This window comes from Colletotrichum spaethianum, assembly GCF_022836535.1.
Source record: "Colletotrichum spaethianum MAFF 239500 DNA, contig39, whole genome shotgun sequence".
Lineage (NCBI taxonomy): Eukaryota > Fungi > Ascomycota > Sordariomycetes > Glomerellales > Glomerellaceae > Colletotrichum > Colletotrichum spaethianum.
In genome coordinates, this window is record NW_026054809.1 from 52,909 (window position 1) to 79,012 (window position 26,104).

The 26,104-nt window shown below is 50.9% G+C and overlaps 10 protein-coding genes and 1 non-coding gene across 11 annotated transcripts; 5 read left to right on the top strand and 6 right to left on the bottom strand.

The window, feature by feature from the left end:
* Nucleotides 1-652: 652 nt before the first annotated feature.
* On the bottom strand, nucleotides 653-1,669 carry ColSpa_10772 (4-sulfomuconolactone hydrolase; the record flags this gene model as incomplete). Its single annotated transcript, XM_049276984.1, has 1 exon — nucleotides 653-1,669. The coding sequence occupies one exon, from the start codon at nucleotides 1,667-1,669 to the stop codon at nucleotides 653-655; it is 1,017 nt and encodes a 338-aa protein (XP_049132941.1).
* A 1,601-nt stretch (nucleotides 1,670-3,270) lies between these two features.
* On the top strand, nucleotides 3,271-5,001 carry ColSpa_10773 (quinate permease; the record flags this gene model as incomplete). The annotated part of the gene is made up of 3 exons (XM_049276985.1): nucleotides 3,271-3,337; nucleotides 3,438-3,860; nucleotides 3,920-5,001. The coding sequence occupies 3 exons, from the start codon at nucleotides 3,271-3,273 to the stop codon at nucleotides 4,999-5,001; spliced, it is 1,572 nt and encodes a 523-aa protein (XP_049132942.1).
* Nucleotides 5,002-5,491: 490 nt separating this feature from the next.
* Nucleotides 5,492-7,513, top strand: ColSpa_10774 (putative hydroxyacylglutathione hydrolase; the record flags this gene model as incomplete). Its single annotated transcript, XM_049276986.1, has 1 exon — nucleotides 5,492-7,513. One exon carries the CDS (start codon nucleotides 5,492-5,494, stop codon nucleotides 7,511-7,513), a length of 2,022 nt encoding a protein of 673 aa, XP_049132943.1.
* Nucleotides 7,514-10,219: 2,706 nt separating this feature from the next.
* Nucleotides 10,220-12,010, top strand: ColSpa_10775 (uncharacterized protein; the record flags this gene model as incomplete). The annotated part of the gene is made up of 2 exons (XM_049276987.1): nucleotides 10,220-10,355; nucleotides 11,664-12,010. 2 exons carry the CDS (start codon nucleotides 10,220-10,222, stop codon nucleotides 12,008-12,010), a joined length of 483 nt encoding a protein of 160 aa, XP_049132944.1.
* Nucleotides 12,011-13,663: 1,653 nt separating this feature from the next.
* On the top strand, nucleotides 13,664-14,513 carry ColSpa_10776 (uncharacterized protein; the record flags this gene model as incomplete). The annotated part of the gene is made up of 3 exons (XM_049276988.1): nucleotides 13,664-14,166; nucleotides 14,313-14,379; nucleotides 14,445-14,513. The coding sequence occupies 3 exons, from the start codon at nucleotides 13,664-13,666 to the stop codon at nucleotides 14,511-14,513; spliced, it is 639 nt and encodes a 212-aa protein (XP_049132945.1).
* A 3,816-nt stretch (nucleotides 14,514-18,329) lies between these two features.
* Nucleotides 18,330-19,325, top strand: ColSpa_10777 (aquaporin-1; the record flags this gene model as incomplete). The annotated part of the gene is made up of 3 exons (XM_049276989.1): nucleotides 18,330-18,638; nucleotides 18,704-19,007; nucleotides 19,069-19,325. The coding sequence occupies 3 exons, from the start codon at nucleotides 18,330-18,332 to the stop codon at nucleotides 19,323-19,325; spliced, it is 870 nt and encodes a 289-aa protein (XP_049132946.1).
* Nucleotides 19,326-19,536: 211 nt separating this feature from the next.
* Nucleotides 19,537-20,870, bottom strand: ColSpa_10778 (putative esterase; the record flags this gene model as incomplete). The annotated part of the gene is made up of 3 exons (XM_049276990.1): nucleotides 19,537-20,237; nucleotides 20,290-20,487; nucleotides 20,546-20,870. The coding sequence occupies 3 exons, from the start codon at nucleotides 20,868-20,870 to the stop codon at nucleotides 19,537-19,539; spliced, it is 1,224 nt and encodes a 407-aa protein (XP_049132947.1).
* A 760-nt stretch (nucleotides 20,871-21,630) lies between these two features.
* Nucleotides 21,631-22,549, bottom strand: ColSpa_10779 (N-carbamoyl-L-amino-acid hydrolase; the record flags this gene model as incomplete). Its single annotated transcript, XM_049276991.1, is given in 2 exon segments — nucleotides 21,631-21,736; nucleotides 21,753-22,549. The coding sequence occupies 2 exon segments, from the start codon at nucleotides 22,547-22,549 to the stop codon at nucleotides 21,631-21,633; spliced, it is 903 nt and encodes a 300-aa protein (XP_049132948.1).
* Nucleotides 22,550-22,626: 77 nt separating this feature from the next.
* Nucleotides 22,627-22,929, bottom strand: ColSpa_10780 (N-carbamoyl-L-amino-acid hydrolase; the record flags this gene model as incomplete). Its single annotated transcript, XM_049276992.1, has 1 exon — nucleotides 22,627-22,929. The coding sequence occupies one exon, from the start codon at nucleotides 22,927-22,929 to the stop codon at nucleotides 22,627-22,629; it is 303 nt and encodes a 100-aa protein (XP_049132949.1).
* An 859-nt stretch (nucleotides 22,930-23,788) lies between these two features.
* On the bottom strand, nucleotides 23,789-24,583 carry ColSpa_10781 (endoglucanase-4; the record flags this gene model as incomplete). The annotated part of the gene is made up of 1 exon (XM_049276993.1): nucleotides 23,789-24,583. One exon carries the CDS (start codon nucleotides 24,581-24,583, stop codon nucleotides 23,789-23,791), a length of 795 nt encoding a protein of 264 aa, XP_049132950.1.
* A 737-nt stretch (nucleotides 24,584-25,320) lies between these two features.
* Nucleotides 25,321-25,392, bottom strand: ColSpa_tRNA_287. Its single transcript has one exon. It is a non-coding gene; the product is annotated as a tRNA-Ala (tRNA).
* Between the last annotated feature and the right edge of the window lie 712 nt (nucleotides 25,393-26,104).

Sequence of the window (26,104 nt, forward strand, 5' to 3'; positions counted from 1 at the left end):
GGGAGTGTAGTTGAAGACTTTAGGGCGGCCTAATCGCGAAGGCCAAACTTTATTTGGGGGTTTCTAAGAGTTGCTAAATTGCCAAGTCCGACAACATGTCTGCTAGGATATTTAACGTCCTAGCGACTGAATGAATAACTGCACCACTGCACAGTGCCACGCATGGATTGTCCAAGGCAAAATACTGACAATTGTTTCTTCGTTACCATTAAGTCGTTCTGAGTTTGTGAGTATGGAGCCCCAGCAATGTTGCCAGGATGCATACACAGCTTGTGTTTTTCGCCGTTCGCGTTCGGCATCTGTCCGAGAATCAAGAGCTTGGACCACTCGGTGTTGCGCAACTTACAGAGTTTTGGCTCATGAATCTCGGTCCCAGGCCGAGACGGTACCATAAATAAATCACACCAACTGAACTCCACAATGACACACATGTAGCGCAATACACTGATACACGAGATGAATTGAAGTCAAGTCATCACATCATATTACTCAAGTTCTAGAGGTTCATGGTCATGAAATCATATTGCGTCGTGAGCCCGACGTAAATGATGCTCAGTTATTAGCCACTCAAAGACAGCGCTGGCATCGCTATGTTTTAGAAAGCAACAGGAAACAACGCTAAAAGACAAAATAATGGCCGCTTTTGAATGCATCATTCTCTGTGCCGGGTATTCCACAAGTCCTCCGCATTGCCTCTGAACAGCCTGTCGACTAGGACATCGTCCTTGCCACACCAATCAAGAACCGTCTCCATCCAGGGTCGGATGTCTAGGCCCTCAAACCTGGTGTGCGGCCAGTCCGTTGCAAAGATGACCCTGTCTTTGCCTCGCAGGTGCAGGACTTCTCGTGCGATGGGCTCCAAGTCGCTGTGGTCGGCCTTGGAGCTCAGTCGGTATGGTGCTGACAGCTTGACGTAGGTGTTGCCAGCTCTCAACAACTTTGCCAGGGATTTAAAGCCCTTCATGCCGTATGGGTTGCGTGATGGCATGTCTTTGACGCAAGGATGGCCGAGATGGTCGATGCAGACGCGGACGCCGAGAGCTGGGACGATGGGTTCCAACAGCTCGATCATGGACATGGGCATGTACACCTGTATGACCCAGTCTAGAGGCTTGCAATCTTTTGCGTATCGATGTAAAAGCTCGTTGAGTTCCACGGCGTTGAGTGACTTTCCGACGGATGATAGGTTGATGCGAACACCTCTTACACCGAGCTTGTGCCACTCTCTGCGGGTACTCTCAGATAAGCTGCCGGGTTCGAAAGCTACAACCGCCCGGCCACGGCGAGGACCAAGGGCACGCAAAGCATCAAGAAGACAAGTGTTGTCGTTGCCGTAGATGGAGGGTTGTACGAGGACGATGTTGTCAATGCCGACCGATGCTTCGAAGGAGAGGGCTTGGTCGAGTCGATGTGTCTTGGGACAGTAGACGGCATCCTTTGCCAAGGGATACGCGGCAGGGTCGACTACGTGCATGTGGGAGTCCCACGCATCGCGGGGTATCCGCTCCGGAAGAGTCAACCTCCGCCGCGCAGGGACGACTCTGGGTATGAGTTTGTCGTCGTGTCTAGTCGACGTAGGAGCGAGGAGGGGTTGCATGAGCGCCATGATGGCCTTGAGCTGATGAAGGAGGGATGAATGTGCCTGAAGCATGCGCTTCTTGGGAAGCATATTGAGAGCAACCTTGTGAGTGCGAGCGGAAAAGGTCCTGGTGGTGGGAAAGATATGAGAGCTGCGGGCTTGTGGTCGTCGAGGCTGTAGGCGTGGGTTGATGGAGGTCGGCCGCCTGGACAGGCATGGAAGGGATGAATCCTTCTCCTCGCGAGAACAAACTGGCAACAAGGCCGACGTTACAGGGCTTTTGCTATCTGCAACAACGGACAATACAGACGGCGGCAGTGGAGAGGTGCGATGACGGCGGCGGTGCGCCTGCACATATGGACGTCGGCCCATTGTGCTTGGTGAGATTCCGCCGAAGGCCCGGCTCGTTGTGTGGATCATTGAGTTGCAGCATACTCGAGGAAGAGATCCAGCGGGCAATGCAAGAAGTAGTACTCTGTAGGAACGATAGTGGAGGTAGGTGAAGGTTTGGGATGAGGTGCAGATCAGTCAGTAAGTCAAAGTCTGGTTTTGGGGATTGAGAGTTCTGGGCCGTGGGCTCGGAGGATGACCGACCAAGGTAGTCGGAGCCTGGATGTTGAAGTCGGTTGCGGTGGTGAGCGGTTTGTGTAACTACGCATACATGACAATCACTATTTTCAGCGCCCTATGGAACCTGTCCGACGGCCAACTACAGGCGGGCTTAAGTGGAGGAATGGATGATTGACCTCCAGGGACTCGGGCTATTGGGCAGCGGCGGCGCCGCAGGTTCACTACGGGCGCGGTGTAAAGTGCGCGAGTGAGCGTCGCTTGTTTGCTGTTCGCCACGAGTCAGGGCGCGGACCACAGATGTGCGTGAAGGCCCCTCGGAAGTTGACCGAGGGAGGTGAGTGCTGGCAGAACCGAGTTCGGCGATGAGATGGACGACTGAGAGTGAGAGTGAGAGTGAGAGTGAGAGTGGTCTCTGCTCGGAGAGGCACACGGCCCTAGACTGGGGCTAGACTGGCCAGTAGCGAGCCGGGAATACTGCATGATGCTAAGGTAGCTCTACTGCGGTCTTGACGCAGCAAGATACTTGGTCCCTTGCCTTAGCCAACCCCCCGGCGCGGCACTCGAGGACAAGACTGGGCTGGATGAACGCAACTCCCGAGTGAGTGTGGAGATGCCTTACTAAGACGCCTCTGGTCTCTTGTTTCTGGCTTTTCTTTCACCCAAAGTTTCTCCTCTCCGTTCGGTCAACGTCCGATGTTTTCTCTGAACCCATCCCCCCACTCTCTGCAAGAGATCCAACTCCGCGCAATCGAGCCAACGAACGGAATCGTGGGGTTGAACAGAACCAGGGCCCCAACCTCCGGAACACGCGAGCTGTATCCGTCTTACCCCGTGGAGGATTTCGCTTCAACCCCGCGAAGCTGGGCGACGTATCCCGTCGTCTGCGGGCAAGGCGCGATAGAGAGCGAAGAGGACGAAGAACGGGGGAGGCAAACATAAAGACGCTCGGGGCGGCGGGCGTGTGGTGTGACGCTGTCAGAGATTGCGTGTCGCAAAAATAGGGGCCGGCAAGGGGAAAAAAAAATCTAAAAAAACTTTCCAGAGTTTCCAACCTGCGCCCGCAAAGCGCGAGACTGACGAAGCCGCTTCCTGCGACCACCGCAACATCGCAACCGCGGAAAATGGTCCATCTCAACCCCTACTATATACTGACAATCATCGTTATCTCGTGCGGGTCTATTCCCAAGGGTAAGTCCAACTCGGTCAACAGCCGCAGTCCATTAGAGACCAACAGCGATCTGTTCGCTTAGCTCCACCCAACACTGCAGTCACTGACTAGCTCCCGCAGGCTACGATGAAGGCGGCTTCAGCGCGTCAACGGGTCTGGCCTCCTTCAAGGAGGACTTTGGCCTGGTAGCTAGCGCATGGAAGGGCAATGACTCTGGCCTGGCCGACCGCAAGGCCAATATCTCGTCGTTTGGCGTCCTCGGCGCTGCCTTCGGCTCCCTCATTGCGCTTGCCGTCAACGACAGGCTCGGCCGGTTGAGGGCATGGCAGCTGTTGATCGCCGTGTGGATGACGGGCTGCTTGATGCAGGTCTTCTCGTCTGGCATCCTCGGCCTAATGCTCTTCGCCCGCATTTGGGGTGGGCTGGGTGCCGGCGGTCTCACGGTCGTCGCGCCCCTGTACCTGTCGGAGGTCGCGCCGGCCAAGTCGCGTGGCATGGTCGTTAGCATATACATGGTTGTCCTGCTGTCGTTCCTAACCATTGGTAAGCTTAATAGCGTTGAACTTCCGTCCAGGAATCCTCGTACTAACCAACCTGCTCAGGCTTCTTCATCAACTATGCCGCTAACGTAACGCTCGCCGCGACAAGGATGCAGTACCGCCTCGTCATCGCCATCCCGCTCATCCCCGTAGGTCTGGCGTTCATTGCATCCTTCTTCCTCGACGACACCCCGCGCTGGCTCGCATCACGGGACCGCGGTGACGAGGCGCTCGTTGTCCTCGCGAAACTACGGCAAACCGACCCGAGCGACCAAGCTCTTGCTCTCGAATACGAGGAGATTCATGAACAGATACGCAACCGGCAGCAGGTCCTCGCCGACGCATCCACCTGGTCCATCGTGAAGGACATTGTCACCATCCCCACTTACCGTACGCGGTTCCTCCTCGGCGCCGTGATGCAGACCGTTGCCCAGTGGTCCGGCGGAAACGGCATCACGTACTACATTCCTGAGATCTTCCGATACGCCGGTGTTGTCGGCGACAACACCTCCCTCATCACCAGTGGCGCGTACGGTGCCGTCAAGCTCGTCTTCACCATGGTATTCACGTGGGGACTGGTCGACGTCTTTGGCCGTCGACGATGCTTTCTCACCGGCTTGTTCCTGCAGTGCATCACCCACATATACATGGCAGTATACATGGGCATCTGGATGGATAGCAACAACAAGTCGGCATCCGATGCCGCCATCGCGTCGGTTTTTGTGTACGCCGTCGGCTGGTCTATCGGCTTGTGTACCGTGCAGTACCTGTACGGTACCGAGATCTACCCGACTCGCATCCGCAGCGTCTGCTATGCGACTAACATGACACTACACTGGTTCTTCCAGTTCGCTGTGGTGCGGGTGACGCCCAACATGTTTGTCAGCCTTAACCTCTGGGGCGCCTACGTCTTCTGGGCATGCGTCTGTGCCGCGGGTCTTGTCCTCCTCGGCCTCTGGGCGCCAGAAACGAAGGGCATCCCAATGGAGAGGATGGAGGAGCTGTTCAGCGGTCGGTGGTGGATGGGATGGCGGGCGAGTGTAGATTTGGAATCGAGCGAAACGAGGCCCTTTGGGAGGGGCGACTCGTCGGGGAAGGATTCAAAAGAAGGACCCTTTACGCATGACCGGAAGACGGATGTTTGATTTTTGTTATGAGCCCTTTTTTTTCCATCTTTTTCATCTAGACATGGTATAGAATCCTGTTAACGATCAACTGTGCAAGGGTCCGATTTTGGAATCCGTCGTCAAGCAAAATGCCGAGCATCCGTGGTATCGGATCGTTATCCCGAGCTAGCAGAGTTATTGATCGGAGCCGGGTCGGTCTATAAGTGGGGTTGATCGGCCGAAAGACCCGCTTTTCCAGACAGGAAGGTGAAGACGCGACGCTTACTCGCAGGATCAGATCCCCTCACCAGATAACGTCGCCTCAAACGTGTACTCCTCGTCATCACTGGCTGTCAGGTGCGACAGCTTGGCCTGTAATCAATAACAGCAAACGTTTGCTTGCAACGCGTCTTTCTCGTCACCATTGCCAATACCACCGCAGCTACTGCACTCGCGCTCTTTATATACAATCCATGCCTCGGTGCTCCGTTCGACCTAGTTGAGCTCGTTGAACCAAGCGAACGATAGCATGGAGAAGGGACACAGCTCGATAACCCAGCCGCCGTCTTCGCCGTCGAGACTTGGCAAGCGACTGATGCTTGCCGGCACAGTCGCTTTGATCGGGTTCGGTAATCTCTACCTGCACCAACACCATCTGTTAGGTTGGGAGTGTTACGGGACAAGCCACGACCATAAATGTAACTCGGCACTGACGCAAGACTCCCCTTTTGGTCGCTTTCCTCTTCCTCGAGACCCTTTCCGTCTCATTCCTTGTACGAACGCGTCCATTCCGCCGCCACTCGATGATCCTTATCCTGAACAGACTTGGGCGGAGCGCTTCGACCCAGACCCCTCTCATTGGAGCTGGGGCAACAAGACTGTCTCCATTGAGGGCGATACCGACCCTTACTCTGATCGCGGCATCTACCTCTGCGGTTACTTGGAAGTGCCTCTAGACTACACCAACAAGTCGGACGAGCGGATTGTTCGGCTAGCCATTACGAAGTATCAGGTCTCTGGATTGGCTCGCGTCGGTAAACCTGTCAATGACTACAGCAACCCGCCTCCAGGCGGCAAGAGTCAGCGTACTATCGTTATCGAGCCTGGCGGACCGGGTGGCAGCGGAACCTCTTACGCTTGGAGGGTTGCGGAACAAGTTTCTAAGCGCCTCAGTGATAGCACCCTCGATATCCTGGGCTGGGATCCGAGGGGAGTCAACATCACTCAACCCTCCATTGCCTGCTTTCCCTACGATGTCGACCGGGACCACTGGTCGCTCATAACCGGACAGTATTTGGAAGTGTCCGACGTAAAGCACCAGCTCAATCTTGCGGATGCCATGAACGACGCAACTTTCAAAGCCTGCTGGGAGACTTACGGAGATCTGGGTCGTTTTGTCGGCACCGCCTTTGTTGCACGAGACATGGAGGAGATCAGGAAGGCCCTTGGTGAGGATGAACTGACGGGCTATCTCGTCAGTTATGGAACTGGTATCGGACAGACGTATGCGAACCTGTTTCCCGATAGCGTCGGCCGCATAATTCTGGACGGAACCGAGTACGTACGTGATCATCGTCTGCTTGGCGGCTTTGGATGGACTGCCCTTGACAACGCTACGGATGCGTGGTACGATGGCTTCCTAGGCGAATGCATCAACGCCGGACCAGACCATTGCGCTCTAGCGAAACCCAAAGACGACGAGCCAGTCGTTCTCAAGGAACTGGACGCTCGGCTGAGAACGCTGATTTCTTCGCTCGTTGACCGTCCAATGATTGGTTATACAAAGAACAGTGGCCCATCACTCGTTACCTACTCGGGTCTCGTTTCCGCCATCTACAGCTCAATGTACAACGCTCAAAGCTGGCCGGCTCTAGCGAAAATGCTGTACGAGCTAGAACAAGGCAACTCTACACTGGCAGCTGCGTTCCTAGAGCACGCTTTCTGGGGATACGACCCTACGTTGCCAGCCACACCTAACAAGCGGCCTTCGTCAGAAGAACTCGGCTCCCTAGTTATCTGCGCCGACTCTTACGATGCACCACTTCCACCCAATGGACTAGACTGGTGGGAATCTCTGTGGGCTAACATGACTGCCAAGTCCTGGATTTCGGGCAATTCTCGATTTTTCAACGTCTTCCCCTGCCAGCAATTCACAAAGTACTGGCCCAAGCCCGCTGGGATCTACCGCGGCGATCTCAACCATACCCTCAAGAACCCAGTTCTTCTCATCGCAGAGACATACGATCCGGCAACGCCACTGCGCAACGGTCGAAGACTTTTGAATGAGATGGGACGGAACGCGAGACTGATTGCGCATCATGGCTATGGCCATTCGTCAAGAGACACGTCCAACTGCACCGACTCGATTGCCAAGACGTACATCCTGGAGGGAACGCTGCCCGATGAGGCCGAGACGGCTTGCTATGCAAACGAGAAGCCGTATCTTTATGGTTTAAAGGATAAGAGTGTGAAGACTTTGGTCAACGGGGACATGGATCCTATTGGCATGTGGCGTCAGCACCTTCACGAGATGGCTGTCATGAGGATTTGATCCGTCTCCTGTCACTTGGATGGAAGGATATGAACGGTGGTAACTTTTGTGGCAGACACCAGACAAGAAAGTAAAGCCAAACATATTTTGTAGCCGCAGGTTTTGACCCAAAAATATGGCCAGTCGCGGTGCTAAATACATCCTGAGTTACCATGCTTTGTCTCGACATTGGGTGAAATGTTGTCAATAAAGACAGCGCATGACCACGATTGAATAGTACCACATTATGAAGCACTCGCTCAAACTACAAAAGGGATTCCATGGGAGAGGCCTGCTTTCGCCGCGACAGTAGTACTGCGGCAGGGAGGCTGGATATGCTTCGCTCTGTTCGAATTCTAGTTGATTGTTTGTCATTGTAACAATCAAACAAGTAACTCCGAATCACGTGAAGACAATGCAAGTCTTCTTTTAGGCTATTGCACGGCGGCTGTAGAGCAGGGACAATCACAACTTGAAGGGTCGGTGTCCCAATGATATCCCACCAAGGATCAATGGACCTTACCTTTGCTAAGACCTGAACTATCTGCTTTAGTATCCAATCTCACTTCAAGATTGTTATGTTCTGAGACTTTGGATAGTTGAAGCTTCTACTTGATGAATGTAATTGGCAGAGTGAGGCCCAATGGCACCCAATGAGATACAACTAGAAACCAAATCGTCGGCAAACGCAATCAGTCGACAGCTGGTCAGGCAGCTTCTCTGAAAGCTGCACAGTAGGACTCCAAACAATGGCTACTTAGAGACTAGGATCCGTCCGCTACTCTCTCACTGTAGTAAATAACTCTGCACGCTATATCTCAGAGGAGGCAAGGGTCCAAATTTCTTACCAATACTATAGCGAAGCTTGCTTGTTTCTAAACAATGCTCACCGCTTAGTGACTACTCGTCGTTTCACAATAGTTTATTGCATCAATGTCTTACCCCATTGGTTCAAGTCTTGTGGCTGTATCCGAGAGCTTGACATGCGTCAACTTAAGCGATTTATGTTCTTCGACTTGGGCACATGCCTCGAATCCACCTTACGGAGCAGATGACGGCCGGCGGCCCCGACCTGAGACGTTTTCTTCGTATCCCGCTCAGATCAGATGTCCCCATCGGTGTCACGAACTGTCCCTAAAGTCTATTCAGTGGGTCCAATCCGGATCAGCGGAATCGCTGCTTCCAACGACTCATGCCTCGCTAGCATCGTATATGCTAATCAAACTACATTGAAAGTACTACAATACCCTGATTACTGGGTTTAGATGCTGTAGAGACCAGAAAACCAAGCTCTAGCGCCAATCTCATCAAAGTGGGTGCTATGGCTCGGTTTATGGAGTTGCAGGATGTGCTGTTTTATTTTAGCACAATTCCATTGTCGGCATAGCGTTTTGATAAAGCATGAAACTTTCTCAAGTCCGTAGCGCACATGCAATGGATCGTCTTGGAATTCGGTTAGTAAGCTTGGGATCTAGCGTGGAAGCCAATAGAGACGAGGTTGGACTGTCCCTTAGAAATCGGAAGAGCCTTTACCCAAGTGCATGTGTCTGAGGACACCTGCGGTCGCGAGTGTGATACGTAATGAACGCGTTTCAACAGCGAGGTAAATCTTTTGGCAAAGATGAATGTTTGTTAAGGATGGTCTTGGACTCAAGATGTGAAAGCGATGTCATAAAGAGATTGCTGAGAGGCTGGCCATTACCAGAGAGTCATAATTGAGATACAGGCCAACGCCACTATTGTTTTTTTTTACGACAATCAACTAACAACAGAAATTTTTCAGCAGAAACATCCAAATAAGACTAGATGGCAGTGATGCATTTGCTCGACTAATGTTCATGTCGTTTACGGATCATTTCGATTGTACAGAGGGCGATCCTGCATCGCGACCGTAACACCTGCGCAACCTTGGCAGGCTAGTGGTGTTCAGCGGTCAAATTCAAACTCGTACGTGATCTAGGGTCGGTCGGATTCCACCAACAACCCCTATGTTTTGATCGAGACCATACATCACACCGTGTGGTCGTGCCAGTGGCGGCATCGCGAGGCTGCAAAAATCCATTGCTGGCATGCTGAATGTAGGAATAAGGTCCAATCTCTCATTTGCCAAACTTTGCGAGGTCCGACCGAATGCGCAGCTATGACGAAAGCCCAGTGCTATAGATATTTTCGGGAGTCGGAGAAAAGTATACACGAGTCAGTATTTCAAGTACGCCTTCATCACACCGTTGCATGGCGCGTTTGACCCGAACTCTATCTATCAAGATTTGGCTGTATCGTCTCACCACCGCTTGGACATCCTGCGTAAACACACGGTACTAGTATGCCACGTGCGTCCACCATCAGTGCATGTGCGCCCAAGTCCCTAGACATTCGTGCATGAGGGGCAATTTCCGATTGTTTTCACCTAATGGACAAAGCTCTCTAACCAACGCTATCGCCCCTCGATGCTGCTCCGCTCGTAGAGTTCTCTATCACCCCCCCTCCGGCCTCACCTCTAGAGGAGCACCTCACTCTCCACACGCGCGTTTTAGGAACATTCGTCGAGCATCGACCAATTCATCGTCATCAAGCGCCTCGGAACACCATCGCGGGCCACCGCCTTGCCTTGTTACCCACTTACCCATTCCAGGCTACGCGGCCGGCTTCTCCGAGTCAGCAGTGGAACACGAACGATCTTGATGGGGCCGAAATAGAAATTTGCGACAGCACGTAGCAGCTGGAGCTATGAGGCTTTCAGGCACCGCCGTCGAGGCCGTGGTGCGCCGCGCAAGCATCAACCATTTGCCGGAGCCTCTCGCGGGAAAGGTCGTCAGTGTTATCGTCGCCATGTTATCAGCATGTCTACTCGCGAGTCTTTTTAGTCAGTAGCCTGTTATGACGGGACTGACCAACAACTCATGTGCTGACATGTGATGCAGTCATGCGATGGTTAACAGTAAAAGACTGGAGGATATTACCCTGGACTATGTGGCGTGAGTGTATCTCTGAAAACAAGCAGGCCGCCATGGACTATACTAACATTCAAAGTCGTAATACTAATTTACTTCTTCTCGTTTTTGTTTGTTTTCGGAACATCCATTCTCCAGTTCGGATTCGGAGCCGATCTCAACTTCCATACATGCTCCGCTGCCACTCTTTTCTGCTTAGGGGCGTATGTCACGACAAAGGTACGTTGATTATGAATCACATTCTTTTGATGACACTCGCTGACACTTGTATTGCAGTTGGTAAGTTAATGGCATCGGCGAGGGCCCTAAATGTTGCCTACACTGGGTGCTAACTATGCCACTTGGAGTTTATCTACCTCTTCATGGTAGACCGGGCAGTAAGTGATTCTACCATTAGCCAAAAATATTTGTAGTTGCAACATCCTGACAACCAATAAAGCATATCATCCGTCAAACGAGAAAAAGACGCCTGAAGTCGAAGCTTTACCTTGTAAACTCGTTTGGAATGCTCGGTATGGCTTTTGTCAATCTAATCTACCTTTTGACTAACCTTCCGATAGGGGTGTTCGTCCTGATTGTCATCATGAACTTCATCTTGTATAGTTCGACTACAGTTCATAAGGTCTAGCTTTCACTAACAGTTGTCGCAGCCGAATCACTCATTTCGAGGATGGTATTTGCATTATTGGGATGGAACAACCTGTACTGCTGCCGCTAATATCGTTTGACGCGGCTGTGAACGTAAGTTCTCGTCATGACATTGTATGCGAGCCTAAACTAATCCTTTCCGTAGGTCTACCTTACCATTCTATTCTTGCTGCCATTATTGAGTAAGCCATACGTCGTGTTGCTTATAGAAGTGCTTGGACGTCATTGTTGCTAACAACCGGCACTCAAGGTCTTCACTCCGTCAAGTACAACTTTTGGAAGCCATGGACACTAGACTGGCGGAACCGAAGAATTCCGCGAGCTCCTCCAAATATCAGACTGCGGAAACTTGTCATCCGTACTTTCATTGGGTCATGTTGTACGCTTTTCAGCAGTGTAACGTACGTAGCTCACTTGTGTGATCCTTTGGTACGAGACTGATACACTTTACCAGAAACCTCACCGTTCTTATGGCACTCAACGGCGAAGTTGCATGGCTTTGCTTGCTATGCTGTAACACTGATAGTAAGAACGCCTTTTCCTTATGATCGCTTTCCGCTAACAATTTGTAGTATTTTTCTCCGCTCTTGTGATCAACTGGATCACATCTCCGGGCCAAGAGTCAACACTACGGACTCTGACGCGGCCGTCGCGCGGCATATCCACATTAAATCCGGACGAAGCGGCGAGTGTTCCTCTCGATCCCGATGGAAACAGCACAGGGACAACCAGAAAGATATGGGAACAGAGACGAACCAAGACACCAACGACGATTGGTCTCGGGTCAGCCGATGATCAAGACGATGATTCTGAACAGAACCGGCATCTAGGGAGAGAAGCGCGAGATGACGCGTATGAACGGGATACAATGCATTTTGATACTCGAAACGAAGATGCCGACTACTCTAGACATGTCTGATGACTCTTGCATACGAACGCAGACCTGAGGGTCTTTTACGAAGCACATGAAAGGTTGGAATGGCCGGAGTTTTCGGGAAAAATGGATGGCCGGCGAATGAAAAAAAGATGTACACGTGTTGTAGCTCCATGAATAGATGATAGAGGATGGGCTTTGAAGAGCCCCGACTCTCAATGCTTACCTGAGTAATCCTGAAACGCTAAATCTCCGACCTGTCATTTCGACGACCTTGGATGGAGAGCAACACCTGTGAAACTCCTTTTCAAGACTAGAGGACTTTGCCGACTATCAGATGCAGTATTTGGTGATTCTGGCAATGCGTTTCGTACGAAGGATCGAAGTTGTAGACATAGATCGATTATTGTCAGGTTGTTGGAGAGTTCTCTTCGGTCTTCAACACATCCTTGGCCAACATCTCCACGAATGGGGGCCTCATGACCCGATGGAGAAGCATTTCAAGTTCAGAGGACATGAGTTACTTAAGTGTAGTCCTAGAAATACTTGCCCCTTTGGCAAGAAAACGGTGTGGCATTGATACTCTCGTCATTTCGTAAGCGTGAAGCTAATATAACACTGCTTTGCCCCAGTAATGGCGAGTCATTCAGTGATATTAGTCAAGCATGATGCGTCCAAGCCACACATACGGAGCGGGGTGTAATTATGACAGTGAGCCCTTCATTCAACAGTAACCAGATATGGAAGGGCCTGGCCAATAATCGGCCCTCGCTTTCCTCTGCAAAGAGATCCGTTCAGGATAGCCTTCCATGGTTTGTGATCTCAATGGCTCCGCTGAACAAGCTCGTGACTATCCGTGATTGGACTGATGGGGCCTAAGGCCGTATCACGACTTGAATGACTCAGGAGTTTCTTCGGAGTCCCTCCATAAATGGACGATATCACAGGGTTATACCTGATGATCTTGCCCGATGTAGGAGACATAGATAGAAAGGGGGTCCAAGGGTCCTTAACCTTGAAATTAGACTCAAGCCAATATCCCTAAGATCTGTTTGAACCCAATCGGAGCCGTTCGTAGGTCTCACGTTGTAGTGCGTCAACCCTCTTCGGGACCCAAGTCCGGGCTGGAGGTTAGGTATAAACGGCTGCCATATGGCCAACGTGCTGACTGGATCCGCCTCTGGAGTCCGATTTTCGGATTTTCGGTTCCGACACAGCGGCATCGCAAATCATGATAGGACATCGACCGTCCAAAGGGATCCTCTTAGTCACGCGAGCCTAAAGAAGACATGCTCCCCGAATGCCAGATTGTCGACTCACCGATAACTGGTCATCACGCGGGATGCTTAGAGTTGAGAGCTTCCCGTTCAACAAAACATCTCCATACGTTTCAGGGGGTGCCCCGCTTGTGCAATCAACCTGTCACCGGTAAACGCTGCCGAACGACTGCAAGAATTGAATATGATATCGGCGATGACCTTTCTAGGAAGGTGTGGTATGACGCCATGGCGATGGTTCGGGTTACGAACGGACCACGGACCATGAACACAACATTGCATTGATGTCTACAAATTTGATATAAACTGGCCATTGATTCCTGCCAATGAAGTCCCCGACCTATTCAACACACACTTTCTGGTATATTGTTCGCTCTATCTTGTCTCTACACCTGATCAAAGTCCTCGACTCAGACTTACAATGCGTTTCTCCACCGTCGGTTTCTTTTTCGCCTCTGCGCTGGCAGTCAATGGTGCGGCTGTTCCCGCCAACGACAAGGCTGATATTACTGCCCCTATCAACCCCGAGGCCTATGCTGCCGACGTCGAAACCGTCACCTTCACCGGTAACAAAGTTAATGGCGTTGTTGTCACCCGTTCCATCGAGGCCGAAAGCAATGCTTCCCTCAACGAACGCCAGGTCGGCATCACAGCCGTCGTTACTGCCATCGGCGGCGGCGTCATGAGTGTCGCCACCGGCGTTGCTGTCAATATCGTCACTGATATTATCCGTGCATACATTGATTGGACGCTCGCTCGCGAAACATTCACCAAGCAGACCACGTCCGAGATGTGGAAGCGTAACCCCAACACTAAGAAGTTCCACGCTGCCATCTGCTACAACAAGGGCTATCGCGTCAAAGACTCCAAGGGTATCGATGGCAAGGCCAGCGTTACCCTGCGCTCTAATGTCTTCCACGTCAGGTAAGCTGCTTTTTGCTTTGATATTCGGTTTCATTCGACCTTGACGGCCCGGTTACAGTGAAATCTCAAAGGGCTTCACTCCGGGTTTGCCAATTTTATGCTATCTTGCTCGATCGTTCTAGGAGAGAAACTAACATGATCTATAGTTATGACTGCATGTATATGAACGGCCCTAACCAGTTCTGGACTGACGCTGAGGGCGGCTACATTAACGTGAGTAATGGATGGCAGTCTGATAAAGTACACAAGTTTCAGCCCACTAACACATTGCACCATAGCTATCCTACACCTACGACCGTAACCACTGCTCTTTTGACCAGAAAACTGGCGATCTCACCTGCTGGTGAAAACTGTTCACTTGACCAAGGTTGTGGAAGAGTTTGTTCGTTCGGCAGCTGTTGTTTCCACTCAATGAGTCTCATTCTTGTAGAGCAGATACCCCATATCGTACAACGTCTTTTACGTAGCGCGTTGGAACAATCTTCCAACTGCCTCTGTAATGACTAGTTTCCTAATGTGATAGGCGGTTAAATAAAACAAGCGTTCCCCCGGGGGTTTTAAATCAAGATTGACTTACAGATGACCACATGAATATGGCCCGTTTCCAAACTTGCCTCACATGTTTTTCAAGATATCTTCGGGGACTCGAACTATTCAAGACGTGGCACTGCATGCACTTGATCCCATGTTTTGCTACCGCGACCAATTATCATGCGATCTCAATTGAGCCGCATTATACGATGTTGTCCTTGAGGCGCTAGTGACAAATGTCCCAGACTTCTCGACCCCGCATTTGGACGTCTTTGCAAACGTCACTCAACTTTCTCAATCTATTTCCCTTGCTAGTCTTATTACTAATTATTTCCTACCTTCGATTACCAGATTTTTCGCCGGAGGCATATTGGAATCCAATCAGACAACTCGTTTCAACAATGAGAATGCTTCAACCCAAAGCCATATGCCGCAGTCTGAGGCCCCAAACGATTCTGCAAACATCGCGGGGAGCAATGTCTACAATTACAAATCTCTGTTAGAAGAGAATGAGATCCGTCTTCTCTTCCTCAAGCCAGCAGTGGATGACCTACAGCCCCTCCGGGGCTTTCTCCATCATGAGTCGCTGAAGGAAACATACCTTGGCAATATGGCACCTCAATACGAAGCCTTGTCATATGTTTGGGATGGTAATGAAAATGTTGATAACCTGGGAACGCCGACTGGCCCTTTAATAGTCACGCAATCGCTACGATCGGCGACTCGCGGAGTACGGCACCCCAGTAAGCCACTATTGTTGTGGGCAGATGCCCTGTGCATTGACCAGCAAGACAACGAAGAAAAGTCAGCGCAAGTAAAGATGATGGGACGCATATACTCAGCTGCCGACCGGGTCTTGGTCTTTTTGGACAATGCATTAGAGCCTCACAACACGGACGTCCAATTTCCCCCCCTCCTTAGCAAAGTGAGCGGTGAAGAAATCAAAATCCTAAGGCGGATTGTCACTGGCGTTCTTAGCGGACTGCTTGACCTTCCCTGGTTTCTAAGAGTCTGGATTATACAAGAGTTCGTGCTGGCTCGATAAGTCAATTTCTTATGGGGACGATCCTTCTTTGACTGGGAGCTGCTAAGAGAAGCAATTCCTGAAGACAAATCCGGGATATGCGTCAGGGGAGAGGTCACGGAGACTGATGCCAATCTTCGCGTACCCCTAAAGACAATGAAACTTGGAAGGAACTTCTCTTTTATGATACGCCTGCGACAAAACTATCATGCCTGCTTGCGTTCACAGTTCCCGGAATTCACCAATCTTTTTACGGTCTTTGGGTACTTAGGAGATCCTCTTTTCGAGTCCACGTTGCCCTCCGACCATCTTGTCTCCATACTCGGGCTAGTAAGTGATAAGCCACACGAGCTAACCACCCCAAACTACGCCTTATCTCTTGGAAACACCCTTCTACGATTCCGCACTCATTTCGTGCAAAAGGGCAAAGTACTTGAGCTCCTACACGGTGCGGGGCTTGGAACGACGTCCCACATCTCTCCTTCAAGGATGCTAGCCTACAACCGCTCTTGTACCGACAAAGGACCCCTGAGTTAAGACATTGAGTACAACGCGGTTAATAAGCCTAAGTATAAAGTCAGCTTCGTCATTAGGCGCGATGTTCTGTCTTTACGGGGAATAGTGGTGGACGAAATGTTCGTCCGAGCCCCAGTCTTAGGACCCTATGGCCGCGACGTAGCGGGGCGAACGGCGGCTTTTTCGGTAGCGTCATCTCCTCGAAGAGAGACGCCGTTGAACTGTCAGAAGAACTCGAAGGGGGTAACCTCGACCACTTCAGCAAGTTCTGGTTGGACAGTCGCGATAATTGTGTAACTACAGACGCATTCATTGATCTTAGTCTTTCGCCTCAAATCGCTTGTTTGATAATGATGCGGTGAGCGCTACTTGCGATGAAGTCGATGGTCCGTTTGTCAAAAGGCCTTCAATACGACATACTCGAACAACTGTTGATGGCACAAACTGAAAAGTTTGTTCATGACCGCGAGAAAGCCAAAAAGAACGAAGAAGACGGCGTCCGTTCCGCTGCCAGAATGGCAACGTCAGACTCACAGCTCCTAGCAGACATTGTATTATTTTGGATGAGTCCCGACCTAGAGATTGACCCTACAGTCGAGTTTTCCACAAACTATAAGGATCGGGTGTCCAGGTCGACAAGTTGTTAGAAGGAACTGGACTATTTGTTAACACAACTATGGGAAGGTTTTGTCGTCCAATAAATGGGTACTTGGGTCATGTACCTCGCAAGGCAAGGAAAGGCGATACAGTATATATCCCACTTGGTGGCATCACCTCCCTGATTCTACGACGCAGTGAGGAAAGACCAGGTATGTTTCATCTTGTTGGGGCTTGTTACATGGATGGCATGGAGGGCGAAGTATTTTTGGGCCATGGGGACGTTGTAGATATAAGAATCTATCAATAATGCGTTTAAGAAAATAGGCCTAAAAGCATCGATGGATCCATCAAACTTGTGAAGTTCTTCATTTGGTGCTTCAAAAGTTTCACAACTTGTCTACAATAACTTCATATCGTGGACTTTCCTGTCCTGGCAAGTTTCTAGTCCCGGTTCAGTGTTTTTTGATTAAGCAGTATCATGATCATTAATAGGCTACGTTGCGAGAGCAGCGATATAAAGTATGCAATAATTTGACTAGTTGCTTCAAGGCGTTGATGGTAACCTGATAACGTTGAAATTGTTACCACCGTATACTTTCCACTTATCTCTTGAGTTTACCGTTATAACTATAGTTTGATTATCATTTTTTTAAGTATCTGGAAACGTCACTAGTATGTGGGAAGAATATGGCGAAAGGGAGAAGGTAGGGGGAGGGGACCGAGAGAGCAGCCTTCATTCCTGACCTAACATGATGATTACAGATCTGTTTTGTCGGGATCTGAAAGCTAACACTTAGAGCACGGAAAGTTCTTGGATGAGACTTAATGCCTATAACTTTATCCATAGTTGGAGTTCACCAAAGAGCCAGATCATTGACATGACGGCCATCGTCATCTGTGATTGACTACCTCGAACGGACTAGAGGTCCGAGCAATGAGAACTCGGTATGACTGTATATTTTCGAAAGTCAGGATACCGACTTCTCAGCAATAAAGGCTTCCAATAACAGAGCAAAGCAACTACTCTCTTGGAATCGAACATTGTAAAAAATACGCGTTGCATATTGATTGCACCAGTAAAGCAAAGGTAAAAAAGGATTCAAAGACGAGAGCAAACTTCCTTTCCGGACGTCTGCGGCTTGCGGCAGGAGGTTAGAGATTGGTATGATTGGTCGCCAGCCAGAAAAGTCTCACTACTAGTGTACCGCTGACGCGCTCTCTGCATCACGATAAGTCATTACGGCCGTTTTGAGTTAATCAAAAGCCAAACCCGTTGAGCTATACCCCATCAGAGCAAGCTGTCTCGATCGCTAAATTGCTTTGTTGTTTCAACCCCTATCGATGCTCTTTTCATCAATCCCGGCGACTTTTTCCGTAGGCCCAGAAACACGTGTCCCAGGTCCTACAAAGTGTGCCGCCCTCCTCTGGCTCCCTTGAGACAAATTTTCCTGCTTCCCAACCCCGAAACTTCCTCCAAAGTAAAACAATCGAGATGTCCACGCCTGATAAGCACCGCGGTCATGACCACTCCCATGGCCACCACCACGAGATCCACAAGCCACATCTCACCACGACGGGTGGCCACCTAGTGGCGGCATCAGGGGAGTTCGTCGGCACCTTTTTCTTCCTCTACTTCGGCTACGCCGGTCAGCTCATGGTGATCCTTCAAGGTGCCGATTCAGCCCCGGACGGCTCGCTCAGCAGTCAGGGTGTTGTCTTTATCGCACTGACCTACGGGTTCTCTCTACTCGTTAATGTCTGGACATTCTATCGCGTCAGTGGTGGACTCTTCAATCCCGCAGTAAGTCGAAAAATGTCATATGACTTGGATTGTGGCAACATTCAGCTTACCCCGGCCTGATATAGGTCTCTCTTGGTCTATCTCTCGGCGGTCAGCTGCCTTGGATGCGGTCCCTCTTCCTTATCCCTGCACAGCTTCTGGCTTCCATGTGTGCTGGCGCATTAGTTGAAGTAATGTTTCCTGGGAAAATCTCTCAAGCCAATTCCCTGCTTGGATCCCGGACCTCTGTTACTCAAGGTCTCTTCCTTGAAATGTTCTTCACCGCCCAACTGGTCATGGTCGTGTTTATGTTGGCTGCCGAGAAGTCCCGCGACACCTTCCTTGCACCAATCGGCATTGGCCTTGCTCTTTTCATGATCATGATCCCTGGTAAGCACTTAGCTTGTGTTAATGTGCTCTAGATTAACGGTAGGCTAATGAACAATCATAGGTACATTCGTCACGGGCGGATCACTCAACCCGGCTCGCAGCTTCGGGTGTGCCCTAGCCGGGAAACAGTTCCCGCATTACCATTGGATTTACTGGCTCGGACCAATTTTGGGAGCTGCGCTCGCTGCCGCTTACTATCGTTTTGTAAAATGGGTACACTATGAGGAGGCTAATCCAGGCCAGGACTTGCCAGTAGATCCAGAAGCTCTTGCGGCTCAGCAGCTGCATGGGCTGGTGCCTCATCCGCGCGAAGTTTAGCGCATCTAATCTGACATATACGTGAATGGATACGGAGGGACTGAGTAGAAGCATAGCACTGGCAAAAGCTTGCTTCACATGGATATTGATTATGGGACAGGAGTTAACAATTGGATTGATCACAAGTCAAATGTTTAATAACTAATGAGAAAGAATCCTTCTGCACATTGTGGTGATCATAAGAAAATACAGAATTTGCCACTGGAAACACCTACAGCTTTGCCAGAAGGCATTGCTTCGACAACTTTTCCGCAATATCATGTGCACCACCACCCTTGCTGTACATCTCTCTTAGGTCTTTTACAAGGATCTCTGGTCTCTCATGCGCGGCAAAGTGGCCACCATCCCCATGTGTAACAGCGAACACGACAGGACCCAGCGTTTTGGCATGGCTCAACGGCGGTACTGTCAGGTCCATGGGAAAGATGGACAACCCAAGCTTCACACGTGGGACCCATGTCATGTGCTCCGTCGGCCTACTTGGGTGGGCTACTTCGTAGTAGATCCTCGCACTCGCCTCGGGGCCGGCCTTGGAGAACTGGTAGACGGAGATCCACGTCAGGATCTCATCATCGGTCCACTGGTAACTGTCGGTCCAGTCGTGCAACTTCTCCAAGATCCATGATAACAGCGCGACCGGGGAGTCGGCCCATGCGAGACCCAACGTCGAGGGCTTGGTGCTCTGCTCAAGGTTGTAGCCAAAGCCTTCCTGTTTGAACCACTGGCTCCTCTCAATACCCTTCTTCTCTTTTTCGGTATAGGGAAGCAAGCTCTTGATGTACTGCCATGGGTTCTTCAACAATGATGGTGGGGATGCTGAAACCATGTTGATGTGCGAGGCCAAGACGTGGTCTGGGTACTGAAGGCCCATGAAACGGGTGATGCCGAAACCCCAATCACCTCCTTGGGTGACTGACTACTTGTTAGTGCCACGGTAGAAATTGGCAAGGACGAGAGGACTGACCATATTGCTCGTAGCCGAGCTTCAACATGACCTTGTGCATAACCTCAGCGTATTGAGGCAAGCGAAAGCCTGGCTTTTCCGGACCATCGGAAAAGCCAAAATTGGGGAGTGAAGGCGCGACGACATCGAATGAAAGCCCATTCTTCTCCGTCGTCAACAAGGGCAGGATTTTGAGGACTTCGAGGAAGCTGCCGGGCCCTGATGACGAGTCAGCTTTTCAGGTATTGAAGCTAAGGAACATTGTCATTCTGCTTACAGCCATGAACAAAAATCAAGGGAACAGCCCCAGGCTGCTTGCTCTTCTGATGCACAAAGTGGATGTCGAGATCGCCGAAGCCATCTACCGAGATGGTCGTCGTGAATTGAGGCAGATCGTTCAGCTTGGCCTCCGCAGCGCGCCAGTCGAACCCATTACGCCAGCGCTGGACGAGCCTCTCCACCTCAGAAACGGGGGTGCCATAGTCCCAGCTGTCGGTGAGTGCGAAAGCTGGCGGGAACCTGGCGATGTCAAGCTTGGCGTGCAGCTCTTCGATCTTGGAGTCGGGAACCTCGATTTTGTACGGCTTGATTGTAGATGCCATTGTGACTGCGTCTGGGCTTGTGTCGCTGATGTAAGAAGCTTGGTCCGGGTACAGTTTTATCAATCGAATTATTTGTAGCCTGGGGGAGGGGGGGTCGTCGACGATGCGGTGCGATCCAGTACTTAACATTCAATGCATGTCGGCAATGGGTAGAACTCGTAATGTTTTATGCTTGAATCCATTGAACGCGCCCTTGTTTAGACCTGTGTGTACTCCGTACCTATGGCGTCACGGACACCCGAGTACCGTCGCTAATTAACACCTACTCTCCTCGCGTCTTACTAATACAGCCCCCGCTGCTTGTAGGGGTTCTTCCGAGGTCTGGCCCGGGTGTTTCTCCAGCGCCAATGCAGCAGAACGCTGGCTTATGCCGCTGAAGGGTCCTAGTGGACTGACATCATGGGTGTGCCTGACAGAAACGCAATGAGATCAACACGCAGTAGGGCGCGACATTGACAAGACCCCAAAGGGCGTGCTGAGAAATCGAGAAATTCTTACAAACGAGAGATCGAATTTGAGGCATGGGTTGAAGGTATGAGCGAGTCGGATGGTATAGACAATGATTTTGTTTGGTTCTGGTCATGGTCTTTATCTAAGTGCATTCACGCACCCATTTATCGAGGTCAAGTCCATATGATCTCCCCTGCACTCACCGTGCCAAGAAGCCTCCGGGCGACACTCAATAGGTATCATGACGAGGAAGAAGGAAAATATGCGGCAAAAAGCGTTTGCTCCGTTCTTGATATCATCGGTTCTCGTCTCAACTCCGTCTCGCTCGTAGTTGGTCATAACTGACGACGGCTTCAAGCAGTGCTTGAGTGCCATTGGCACTATCAATCGTCAGCTCAAGTGTCTCAACATCAGGACTGCGTATTGACTTACCAGTCCTCCGGGCTGCAGTACTCCTCGGGGTGATGGCTCACTCCATCTTTACAAGGAACGAAGATCATCGTGGTCGGGCATCGCTTGCTCGTGTAGACGCTGTCATGGCCAGCGCCGCTCGTCAACGACAACCATCCATCGGGCCCGACAAGACCGTTAGCCGCATTCTCCACGGCTTGAATGCATTCCTCATCAAACTTGACCGCCGGCGAATCAGTGTCGAGCGTCCATTGCAGCTCAACACCGCGGCCGTCTTCCTTGGCAATTTTCTCAAAAGACTTCACGCATTGCTGCTGTACTTCTTCTACGACGGCATCCTCTGGGTGTCGAATGTCAAGAGTAAAGGTGACCTCAGAGATGATGGTGTTGGTAGACGAACTGGGCGGGATCTTGATGACTCCGGTAGTCGCTAAAGCACCCAGCTTCTTCGCAATCGCGTGGGAGGCTGCAATCATCTTCGAGGCCGCAAGCAGCGGATCCTTGCGCGACTTCAACGGTGTCGTACCCGTGTGAGCGTCACGGCCCTTAACAGTAAAGGTGTACCAGCGGTATGCCTGCGCACCCTGCACGACACCAATTTTCTTGCCGCTCTCCTCCAAGATGGGGCCCTGCTCGATATGCAGCTCAAAATGCGCACCTAGAGGAAACCCTGTAGATGCATCGCTTGAACACGCCAGAGCTCCAATGTAGCCGTGTCTCTCGAGTTCTGTTTTAACAGTCACAGAGGAATCAAAGATGTCGGCCAGGTTCCAAGCCCTCTCGCGCGAGATCTCCCCAGCCCAGACGCCGGACGACATCATTGACTTGGGAAAGCGGGCACCCTCCTCACTACTTTTTGTCAGATTTTGAAATGGGTTCTCCAGGATCGAAGCGCTTACTTGGTCCAGTTAACGATACCGACGTCAAATCGAGTTTGAAAACCCTTATCCTTCATGGTTCGCATTACCTCGACGGCAGCGAGAACGCCCAGGATACCATCGTATCGGCCGCCGCGGGGCTGTGTGTCGAGATGGCTACCCATTGCGGTCATCGGGGCCGATGAACTCAGGGAGCCTTTTCTTTTCGCAAACATGTTGCCCATCTCATCAACAGAGAGAGCACAGCCCAGATCTGCCACCTCATCTGCGAACCAACGCCTCACACGGGCGTCGTCGTCAGACAGAGCTAGCCGGGCCATGCCGGTTTCCGCTGGTCCTCTTTCACCAACACGTTAGACTGGCGCTACTTCCTCAACGAAGTTTAGAGAGTGAAGGAGAGGGGGGAGAAGAGCACAACGCACCTGCCATATCGATGAGCTGCACCCCATTGACACGTATGATGAATCGTTTCTTGAAGCCGGTCGGCGTTGATCTGTAGCCCTGATAAGGAACCCCGCGCAGTTGAGAGTGACCTCGCCTGACGGAACAAGGGTATTTGCGGCTTCGTACGAGACAACATTCTTCTGAGCGCAGATGAACGGGTATTGTGCTTGAGTGATAGTGAAAACGGGGGAATAGAAGTAAATTAGAAGACGAGATGTTCACGACATAGTGTTGATGAGAGTAGATAGGTGAAATGCATTGTACTTGATGGGGAGAGGGAGAGGGGAGATCGGCAGAGCGCCAACCCCTGGGCCATGTTATCGGCAAATTCACCCGACTTCGGGCGAAAGACCGCCGCCTTTCAGGGAGGGTTTTAGCGGCTGCATTAAAACTGTCAATAAATTGTCATCTACGCCCAACTCAAAGGTTGACGAAACGTTGATGAGATTGCTAACAGAGATCTTGACTAAGGCGATACCAGCAGATAAGAACGAATGCATCGCATAAGAATAAGTCTATCGGCAATGCCAAAGTTCTCTTCTTATGGCACTGTGAAGCTGCGAGATAGGCCTCGAAAACCAGTTTGTGGTCTTCCTCCACATCACGGCCCTGCTACTGCCAGCGCCTTTACCAGAGGCGGTGAGGCCCAGATAGACTTTCTCTAGCCAGATTCCAGCATACCCTTTGAAGTTTCGGTTGGCAATGCACCAGCAGATACCGCAACTGCCGAGGACTTTATAAGTATACCAGTTTGGGACACGAATGTTGCGGCACCAGTGTAAACTGTTGGGCCGGGAATCTTGTATGTCCTAGTAGGCGACTGGATATGTCATAGACGAGACCCTCCTCTGCAGGTTGATACAAGTCCATTCCCAAGATCCCTAACGGCTTGTCGGCTCCTCCACCCACGACCTCTATGTTGAAGCACTGAGGATAATGTTGCGCGCCTTGTCCCAGGTACCTCGCATAATGCAATGCAATGATCTCGTGTCTAAGGACGTAGTGTCCTGGCACGATCTTGGGCGGAATCTGTGCAGTCCAAGTAGCATTGTTTTGGATGAGGATGTCGCTGGCCCAAATTCCCCATGCGGTCGCAAAGCTGGTAGCGTTGATCTTTGGGTCGACAAGTCCGACCCTGTCAATAGCGAAGAAGTTCAGTTTAGTTTTGTCAGCCGCTTCGCAAGACCCGCTCTCTCTCCCACAGTACGCCAAATATGTCAGGACGGGGCCGTGATGCGACTCGGGCCAGCCCTGCCATTGGAAGCCGATGGTGTCGCCAGCGGCTACTGGAGCGTGGGCATGTGCATTGGTAGCGTTGATATGACATACAATGTTCGGCTTGCCGTAGCTTTCGGTGCTGACCCAACCGTCATTGTTTACTGATGTTCCCCACGCCGTGAGGATTTTGGGCGTCATTAGCCGCGGGTTGAAGCCTTCATAGGAATTACCATCGATCACGAAGTTCGTCACGTGGCTATGACTTAAACTCAAGCCAACAAAACCCGCTAAGAGGACGGCGGCGTGATGCATCTTTGAGTTGAAAAAGTTGACTTGACCACTCTGCCAGGGAAATCAGGATGCAGAGCTAAAAGAAAAATTGCAAAAGAGATCAATTATATAAGTAGCATCTCGGAGGCATCCGTCAATTTTCCAAGGACCGTCAAGGCACTTTGTTAGACTCTATGGATGCCAACGGGTACCAAACATCGTGCCAATCTGGAGCAGACTGAACAGCGAAACAAACGGCAGGAAATGGATTTACAATGACCGGACGGCCATTCAACCGGAACATTGCATCGTGTTAATGAACTTGCTCGTCCACTTAGCTTCCGGGTTTTGGTCGGCGGCTGACCGGCTGATGTCTGAGAATAAGGTGCAACTCCACAGATCTCGTCTACCTAGCACGTAGACGGCCCGATCTTTCCAAAGTTGCTCAGTAGTTGTTTCAATCTAGTAGATGACACCCTTAATTAACAAAGGGAGTGACAAGCTAGGTAGCACCGGTAGTCCTATCTAATTCGGAGGCTTGAGAAAAATGTCTTCTTCAAGGTGTCTTCAGGCGGAGGGAAGAGGGATCGGCACCAGTGCACACGATGCCCCGCAATCTGACCCTTTTTACTTACCGAGTGCGACGCTAATTTATTCGAGATCGCATACTCAGCAAGCCGCTTTCGCCATTATCAAACCACCTCATGCAAAGCCTCAAGAACGAAAGGCTACAATGGGTAGGTAGCATCGCAAGAGAACGCTACAGAAGCAAAAAGTAATGGACGATCTGGGAATCGAACCCAGGACCTACCGCATGCTAAGCGGTCATTATACCACTAAACCAATCGCCCACTGTTCTTGCTGCCTACCCCAGGCCGCTTAGAAAATATGTACCATGGATTTGCTTAGAGAAGACTAGTGGATCTCTCACCAATAATCCGAAAACACCGTTTTCAGTACGCCGAAATCCATCAGCGCAGCTGGGATGCATTATTCTTCGCTACGCTTGGCAGAGGAAAAGCGACATCTCAGTTCACTCTTGGCTTCAATTGGCCCATCAGGGTTGCTGTAACCAAAAGCGGCACCAAAGCGCGCCCTTTCATTGCTGAGCGGATTGTTGCGGCTTTCAGGACTAGGAGCAATTGCCTAGACTTGTTGCTTTCCACTTGTACAGAGCTGCACTTGCATCGCGGAGTAAGTACCCCTCCCTTGAGATGGTGAATTTCTGTCAAGCCCACATTCCGTTTTCTCCTTCGTCTAGCTTTACTACTCTTTGACAAGACTCCACTGGGCGAAATCGTGTCGCGTGCCTGGATTCCTCTTCGGACATTTTGAGATTACCCCAAGATCGTGGCGCTGAGCGAGACAAGAGACATGACTCTCCCAGACGCCACAAGACAGTGATTGGTGCCTTGCTAACCGGCACGACATTTCCGGGCTGCATTCTGGAAAGTTAACAGCGCTAAGCCTCACTGCTAAGTTGACCGGTTTCCGACCCCATGGTTCCGGGGCCAGAGGAGACGACTGTGTTTCTTTGACCACTCAGCTCTGAGAAACGCCATT